The sequence below is a fragment of the Vicia villosa genome, linkage group LG2 (genome assembly GCF_029867415.1).
Source record: "Vicia villosa cultivar HV-30 ecotype Madison, WI linkage group LG2, Vvil1.0, whole genome shotgun sequence".
Taxonomy (NCBI): Eukaryota; Viridiplantae; Streptophyta; class Magnoliopsida; order Fabales; family Fabaceae; genus Vicia; species Vicia villosa.
In genome coordinates this window covers 106,061,382-106,070,630 of record NC_081181.1, presented here as the reverse complement: position 1 = coordinate 106,070,630, position 9,249 = coordinate 106,061,382, and the positions used below count along the sequence as shown (strand labels likewise).

General features: G+C 34.9%; 1 protein-coding gene across 2 annotated transcripts; it reads right to left on the bottom strand.

Annotated features, from left to right (window-relative positions):
- Positions 1 to 817: 817 nt before the first annotated feature.
- On the bottom strand, positions 818 to 2,918 carry LOC131646567 (uncharacterized). Of its 2 annotated transcripts, none has more exons than XM_058916576.1 (5): positions 2,624 to 2,918; positions 2,016 to 2,083; positions 1,713 to 1,888; positions 1,462 to 1,570; positions 818 to 1,341 (listed from the first exon to the last, which is right to left on the bottom strand). In XM_058916576.1, the coding sequence occupies exons 1-5, from the start codon at positions 2,817 to 2,819 to the stop codon at positions 1,039 to 1,041; spliced, it is 852 nt and encodes a 283-aa protein (XP_058772559.1). In that variant the 5' UTR covers positions 2,820 to 2,918; the 3' UTR covers positions 818 to 1,038. The 2 variants fall into 2 exon arrangements, with proteins under 2 accessions (XP_058772559.1, XP_058772560.1); XM_058916577.1 differs by having other exon boundaries at positions 2,016 to 2,080; positions 2,624 to 2,917.
- Positions 2,919 to 9,249: the final 6,331 nt, after the last annotated feature.

Genomic DNA, 9,249 nt, shown 5'->3' with positions numbered 1-9,249 from the left:
TTTTACAATGTTTAAATGATGTAGGCTTTTAAGCAGACTAATAGGCTAACCAGGTCTTCGAAAAAGGCAGATTCAGGTTAAAAAAAGCCTATAATAGGCCACATGTCAGACTTAAGCTTTGAATTTTTTTAACAGAGCAGGCTCAGACTTGACAAAGCTTTACTCGACCCTACCTTTAGCCGCAACATCATCTAACCAAAACAATTTACAACGACTCACTTGGAGAATTCCAAAAACACTCCCTCTCCATCAACTCCGACAACTCAATCTCACCCCAAAAATATGGCCACCATTATCTCCATTAGACATAATGCAACCATTTTTATCAAGAGAGGCTTTAATCATTGTCGGAGTCTTTAACCGTCTTACTTGAATGTCTTTGGCTGTAGATGTGGCCGGAAGTGATAGATTTTCCACCTCATTAGAAAAATTGAGCTGTGTTTTTCAGCCTTTCAGACAACATAATGCGACATCTTACGCTTTTGCAGCCATCTCCGGCACCAAAAATGATCCTAGCTGTATACGAGATTTCTTTTTCGATAACCGGATTTCTGATTACTCCGACGGTGCGGTCGGAGGTTGAGGTTCTGGTACATCAACCTTTAATTGCAAGTGTAGCTTTTTGAGAAATATTTAAACTAATATAAACCACTTAAAATATATACAAGAATAAAATGATATAATTTAAAAATGAAAATGCTATTGTAATTATGAGCAACATAATGATAGAGTGAAGATTGCAGTCTTGATCTTGCTCTCGCGGCAAATGTTGTAGATATACTTATGCTTATGGTAGGAACTTAATTTTATAAAAATATTAAGAAATAAATTTAGAGCTTCGTCTTCGAGCTTCTTGCAGAATAGCTTAGACTACAATAATGTCTAGAGTAACAGATAATTATAGTTATCGGGTACTCTGTACTCATCTGAACTAAAACTAAAAAGAAGCATCTTTTCTGAAACTCCATCCACATATCCAATTGGGGAGGATTGGAGAGAGATATTCAATGTTCCTAAATTAAATAATATATGATTTTACTAGTATTCAACGTATAGTGTTACCATTCTATGCAAGTCGAATGGCAATCGTAATCTCCAATCCTTCTGTTTACGATTCAACGGCTTGCCTTTTTTTGTAGGATCTCTATTCGCTTTAACATCTGCCAATTTCCAAACACATGTAGCCGAGTCTTTTTCGATTGAATCTAAAAAGAATACTCCATTCACTTCATGGCAGTTGGACTCTATATTTTCTGTATAGAAAACTCTCATCGGCATGTCTTCAAATCGACTAAGATCATCTGGCACTTTCAGTATCCTATCAGCACCCGGGGAAGAAACCTTCAGAGTAAAATCATGTTTGGTTATGTACTTAGTAAGTATAATTAAAGGAACAACCATTTGCTACTGAATAAAATGCTACAGGAATAAAAGCATAACACGTGGCCGCAAAAGTATTACCTCGAGAGCCAAATCATCAGGTATGTCTCCAAGTGCTCCAACTTCATCTAACCTTTTCTTGAATTCATGATTGTAACTCTCAAGCTCTTCCATACTTGGACATCCATATCTGAGTAAGAAAGACTAAAAGTTGAGCACAGAACAAACTGTATTCATAAGTTGAATAGACAAGGGAGGACGGACATTGATAACTCATAGCGAATTATGAAAGAAAGCTTTAAAGATGTATACAGCACAAGTTGGAATATTACTCGCTTGTTAATTTGTCCAGTCTCACGTAAACATATCCTCGAGGATTAGTTTTGAAAGCATAGAGTTTGATGTCCTCACTGAACTTCATAAGGACCTCTTCAGCAATAGATAGCGCTCGCTGACCCCAAGGCACATTTTGCAAGGCAACTCCACCACCACTTCCACCGTCACCAATCTACATACGTAAGACACGGACATAGCACAGCTTGAACATTTAAGCAATGTTTAACGGTATTCATTATATAATTAAATTGAAGATCTCTACAATAATCCAACAATAATCTGAGTTAAAAACCAGATACCTTAGGCTCAGCCTCGTCTTCTTCTTCCCATCCATCTGTGCTTGAACCATCATCACTTGTTTCACCTGCTAACTTAACACACTTGATTAGTTAAGATAATAGTTTTGTGAAAACACCGGTAAAGAAGCAAAACAGAATAATGCACTAGAAAAGAAAAAAGAAACACCCAGTGGAAATATCCTATCTTGGAAAGCAAAACTGAAAATTGGCAACTAATTTAGGATTTGTCAAACTCATTTGCTGGCTAGTAAATATCTAGGAGGAAAGAAAAACCTCCAAAACAAAGATATTAAAATGAAACAAAGAACAAAAGCAAAGAAGTTTCTGCCGATCTTTCTTCAAATATTTTCATCAAAACTTAAAACTCAAAACGGAGCTGCAATGACTACAATCGCAACACTTTATGGATTAATCAATTTAAGAAATTGAAAAATAAATTTAAGCATATTCCAGCTTTCTGTATAATTACATCAGTTCAATAATATGATTAAAATTACTATCAGTATATGATGTATCCCAAACTACTTGCAATTAGATTATTTTAACACAATTGACATAAATTTGAATGGAGGATGGAAGAAAAAAAAAAGAAAGAAAGAAGAAAGAACCTGAATGTGAAAGTGAAAAATGGCGATAGAATGAAGTGTGAGGAGTTGAGAACGGGAGAGAGTGGGAATTCAGTGGAGAGAGAGGAGAAGGGTTTTGGGAAACGAAGGAACGGGATGACTGAGGAGTAGAGCGTAGGAGAAAAGTGACCCCGCCCAAAATATTCTTCGTCTTCTTGATCAGAGCTCTTGCCGCCATAGCCAGGGTTGATTTGATGCTTCCTCCGTTTCACATCGTCATTGTTGAAGCCGGCGAAATTTTCATATGCTGTTGCTGTACATTTTGAAAACTGCTAGTTACACCTCCTTAATCAATCTAGTTACACCCTGAAATCATTAATAAAAATAATTAATTTTTAACAACCTTGGGTTTAAAAATATTTGAAACTGTTTTTATTTATTTGTTTTTTTAGTTGTTTAAGTAGTTTTTTAGTTTTCTTTTTGTTATTTATTTGGTGTTTTTTTAATTGATTTATTTTTATATGTTAAAATAAATTGGATTAATTAATAGAGTAATGCTAGTCATACACCTAATTGTTACACCAATACTTACATCCAACAGTATTTTACAGTAGTAACTAAATTTGGTTAATGCAGTGTAAAAATTTGGTTAATGAAGTTGGTTAATACAACATTCAGGTATTAAAAATAATTTTTAGCAGTCACCAAATTTGGTTAATGCAGTGTAAAAACTTGGTTAATACATTAATAAAGTTGGTTAATGCAACACACAGATATTAAAAATATTTTTTAACAATTATCAAATTTGGTTAATGCAATGTAAAAACTTGGTTAATGCAGTAATGAAGTTGGTTAATACACGTCTAAGTATTAAAAATAAACGTCCGTATATGAATAGTATTCGTCCGTACATGAATAATATTCCTCCGTACATAAACAGTATCGTACGTATATACGGTATAGGTGTGAGATTTAGTGTAAGAATAACATTTCTCTGGAATTGATAAAGAGTTGGCTCATGCACGAGAGATTGTAGATTCAAGTGCTGTCTTTTCTAGATCTTGAGGTTTATCCTAGCTCGAATACATAAACTTGTTTGTATATAAAAAAGACTTGGTGATGCCTTTTTGATTGAATTCAACAATTTTTCTCAAATTGATTTTGACATTTATGGAAAGGTGATACAAAAATATTAGTTCAATTCGTATTATATTTAGTGTACTCTCAGGTTGAATAAGAAGCATTTAGTTGGGAGGAAAAAAAAAAGAAAAAAAAATAGAAATAATTCAGCAGAGGAAATATTAAAGGGAATTTTTTTATACACCCATATAGGGTGGAAAACACCCTTGAGAACTCCAAAATACCATTCAAAGTCACCCCTATCTCATTTTAAAATATTTCGGATATGCATATCCAAAAATAGCTTGAACTAGTTTCTGATATTGTTAGCTGGAGATTTCGATTGAAGAAAATATTTTTTGAAGAGCTGGAGTTCGAAGATAAAATGGCTTCTGATGGCTATGTCCGAGGATGTTATTTAAGAGGAAGATGATTGAAATCAAAGTTGAATCGAGATAGATTGTCTTTAAGACTTAAGTGTTTCTCGAAATACAAAGAGTACTAAAGCTTAGCGTATTTTGTGGCATTCTCGTTAAAGATCACGTTGCCACGTATCGAAAAAGAATTCAGATTAGAGGATTTGAATTTCGAAGCGTTCTGTATAACCGAATAAGGACAGATGGCGCCCCAGGGATTCGAAACGTATGCATGTGAGCAACGTGGCATTTTGTTAGTGTAGGACTGTTAGGGTCGAATTAGTTTAAATAAGGGTCTTAGTATCAGGATCCAATGTGTTCATTTTGTACAAATCACTCAAGTATCAAGTGTTAAGAGAAAGAGTTCGCTGAGAAATGTACGTATGACACCACTCATTTAATATGTTTGTATTTCTACTTACAGATTCAAAGTATCTTTAAATTTCCTTTAATTTTTCGCCTGGTCTTTCTTGTAGTTTAAGTTTATTTATGTTCTTTGTCATACCCCAAAATTTGCCCATCTCATTCCTCTTATTCAAACTCATACCAAGGCACAATGCTCAAAGATACCTCCTCCTAAACAATGGTTCAAGGAACTAGAGTTTTTGTTTTTCTGAAGAAAATGAATGGATCAAAGGCTCCAATACATCTCATATGGTTTATGATGTCTCAAACTACCTCCATGACAAAATTCAGGTCTCAATTCAAAGAGTTGATCACTCAAATGCTCAGAAAGTCAACAGTCGACTGATTTGACCTAAAAGTCAACTGAGGTCAAAGTACAGTCAAAACTCCTGATTTTTTGTCAACATCCTTATTTTGAAGTATCATTCACCATTTGATCAAGGATTGATCATGGCTCATCAAGGAAAGATCAGAAATCAACAATCTCAAAAGTTTCTAAATTAGGGTTTTCATAGGAGAAAGTCAACTGAACTTTGACCAGCTATAACTCCTACATGGAACATCATAAATTTTTCATCCAAAGCTCATTTTGAAGGAAATTGAATTCTCTACAACTTTGTCTCTCACATGCCAAGTCTCAAAATGCTTCATTTGAGAGATATGGATCAAAACATTATAGGTCCTTTTCAAAAGTCAACTAGAAGTCATCTTTTTCAAAAGAGCACATAAGGAGCATGGAAAATCATTTTGATATGGGACCAAAATCATTGGTTAGAGGACTCTTCATGGTTTCTAAAAAGTCCTAGAACTCATCCATACCTTAAAAATTGAGAGAGATATTCCTTGTCAAAGTTGACTAAATTTGAAAGGAAAAATATGAAGAAAAAGGATTCAAAATGAATTTTTTTACAAAGAGGCCCAAGTTTTTATGATCCAAGCTTGTTCTCCAAGTCATCAAAGATATCCAATCTTAAAGCCACGAAAATATTATGAATATTTGATTTTTATTTGAATTTTTTATTCATTTAAATCATATATTTAGTCAATATTTGAAGAAAAATTGAAAAGATTAGATTTCCTTTTAATTTCAATCATATCTAATCATCATTCAAGTCAGGTATTTGATTCAAAATCATGGAGAACAAGATTGGTGAGGAAAATATACAAATTGGCCAAAATTGGAAAGAGTGAAAATCATATTTCTTCAAATTTCCAATCAAAGATTTAATTAGATCTTCCTCCAAATTTGTTAACCTAAAACCACCTCCTATATATTCTGATCACAACCACATGCTAGGTTTACGAAAATTCTGCAGATTAGACCCCCAACCGAGCTTGCAAGAATCAAGAATTTTCCAAAAATCGATTTCATAGTTGCAGGCTAATTCAGGAATTTTTATTCATTCATACACGTTCCCTGATCCTCCCTGAAGCTGTACCAGTTGTTCCCAGGTCCTGAGACTTCAAGAACACGCCTCCAGAACTCACGGTTTGCACCTTTTTAAAAGTTTTCGATTCATTTGATTCAAGCATTCATACTGAAATCTATTTGCATATTATTACTTGTGATGTGATTTTGATGGTATCTGGATCTTTAATTGTCTTTCTGTGCACGTTTAAGCCTAACACCATTATTAGGGTTTCGAGCTCTAAAATTGGGGCTTTATGATTGGGGCCAAATTAGGGGAAACCAATGGGTTTTTTGAACTCAGGGGCCTTGGACGATCCTAGTAGCATGGTCGCGAAATATTTCTTGTAGTGTTTGGGGGTATTCGTAAATGGCAGGTGTGAAAGATAGGCTTTTTATAGCGCGTTTGCAAACAAGCGCTATAAAAAGTGATTTGCAGAAATCTTGATGGAGAAGATGATGCGCTGGCAGCTCCCCATTGGCCAGAAACGTGCGCGCTGAATTTTAAAAGGCCTAGTGATCTGATGCATCAAGACACATGGTATGTTGTACGCGCGCATCCTCATGGCCCTCAGATCATACTCTCGTCAGATCCAACGCTCCTAAGGCTGGAGGTGCACCATACTCCTCACACGCGTGCCACACTGGATTATAAGTTAAGTTTTTTATAATTTTTTTATTTTTAATTACATAACCTAATATTTATTTTTATTATATATATATATATTCTTTTTTTAAATCCTTTAATAATTCCCCTAACAATTTTTTTTTACTAAAATTCTTTTTTTACAAATATTATAATAAAATCTTTATTTTTATTAATTATGTGATTTGATTTAATTTGGTTTTATTTGTTAAATAGCTTAATAAATCATAATTTATTTTTATTAATTGATTAAAATATATTAAGGTCTTATATTTAATCGAAACTTGTTTTTTATCGATTTAATTAATTAGGTTGAAAAACCAATAATTAATTGAATTGATTATTTATTTTGTTAACTTTATTTAATTCATACCCTAATCAGGGTTTACGAAGATCACACCTACACTAAAATTCTCTCTTTGTTGTGCAATTTTTCAGGGTTAGCATCAGGGTTTCCTCCAACTACGAACCATATCAGATCAAAGCTAAGTCCCTGATTCCATTCTTATTTATTTATGTTTTGCCTTAATTTAAATATTTATTTTTTGCCTTAAATTTAAATATTTATTTTTGCTTTTCTGATTTAAAAATCATGGTTTTACTTTTATGAACTAGCCATACACTTACCCCTTTGTGTTTGTTTTTCCTTTTCCAATTTTCAGGGTTAGCCAACCGTCAAAGCTCGATTAGTCGGTAACCCTAAAACCTAACCTAATTTATTTTTCTTTCTTTTAAGTTATTACTTGTGTCAGACCTATTGCATTGTTGTTCTATTATTCCTTTTTTCCCCATCCCCATAGTATTATGTATCTGCTTCGAGGTTGTATTGTGTGGCCTTAAAGGCACTTAAAATTGTATGCATTATATAACTGTGTGGTTAGTAATCCTAGGGAGTGATAACCTCGAACTGAATTAGAATCATTAATTACAAGATAATATAACTGAATCTGATCACGTGATTGTTGCACCCACACACCTTTTATGGTACCCCTCTTGTTGCCTGTTGCCGGTTGCCTTGTTGCCTTGTGTTTTTCAGTGCAGAATAGCCAAGTCCCTCGAATACGAGGATACCTCAGCAATGTTGCCCTCGGTTCATTCAGATCATAAGTCCCTAATGATGCTGCCTTCGATTCGCTAATATGATCTCGTCCCTCGAAGTTGCCTACGAAGTGCTGAAGTATCCTCCGGTTGCCTAAAAGTAAATGGCTATTCTGATCCTTCCCCTAGACTACCTGCCCTTCTATGGCAGGGACAGTCTTGTGGCGAACGATAATTCGACGACCCTTCAACCTCCAAATAAAAGGACTTCCCTACCCTCCTATGGTATGGATAGCCCTGAAAGGCTAAATGAACATTTTTCATCTAACCAGGTAATTTGCCCCTAATTGCTTTGCTTTGGCTTAAATATTTTTCTTACACTTTTTCATAAACCTTCAAAAAGGCTACGCTCTTTTACGAGCTAAAGTCCTTATTTCTTCTTCTTCTACATTTCTGAACTTTTGGCTTCAAAACTAAAGAGCAAAGCAATTAAGAGCCCATGAAAAACCATGGATGCAAAGGGTGCCTTACACCTTCCCTTTGTATAAATTACCCCCCAAACTCAGTTTTTCTTTTAAAAGGTTTTTCCTGTTCTTTTAGCCTTTCTATTAATTTGGATAAAATAAAAGTCGGTGGCGACTCTTGCTATCCGCACATTTCGTTAAAGTCAGTTCACCGTATTACATTCTTCGATTAATCTGTACACTTCTGCACTTTACAATTATTGCACTTTACATTCCTGTACTTTACGTTTCTGAAAGTTACATTCCTTTATCATTTCGTCAAAGTCTGTTTTCTTACATTTATAACCAGTTTATGTTTTCAGTTGTGTACATTCTAGGTTAGTCTATTTCGCAAGTTACTTACATGTTCATACTATAACCGAGTTTCGACGCAAAAGACCAACAAACATGAACCAAATTATCTCAAAAGACAACTATTTGACTATGTCCTAGGATCAATCTAGTCGATCCTGCGAGTAACCAAAGTATATATTTATAGTTTGGAGGACTAGCGGTTGTTTACCGGAAATCACCGTAAATAAATTGGCATGCCTAGTGGGACCGTGTCAAACATATTGTCATTAATTTGTTGTTTTGTTTTTGTCTAGAATATATCAAGACCTTGTATGAACCTTAGGAACGGTAAATTAACCAACAGTGCACCACTGATTCCTAAACGAAGGTACAATAAGAAAATGGTCAATTCGACCAGTGGAAGAGGAAATCAAGATCCCCTACAAGGATCAGGAACAGTAGCAGCAAGTACTACAAATGTTTCGACTTTTACGTCAGAAGCACACGAGATACCCGCTTCGACAGGATCTGCGGCCATAGTTAGTTCCCAGGCCATGCCCTAAAATACATAAGGGCCAACAGGAACAATCCCAGTTTCTAGTTCGACCACCGTGCCTCACTTCACGAGCACGACAGAAATACCACATTTTGCGGCAAATTTCGCAAATCAACAACAAACCCCAAGACCATCGTCATCATCATTCGAGGGATGGAGACCTGGAAACCCATATGGAATGTCGTTTTCATATATGACAGGATTACATGGTGCAGAACCTACATATACTCAATCTGGTGCGACAACATTTTCGTCTAACGCAGGTTTGATAGGTCGAAGCGCA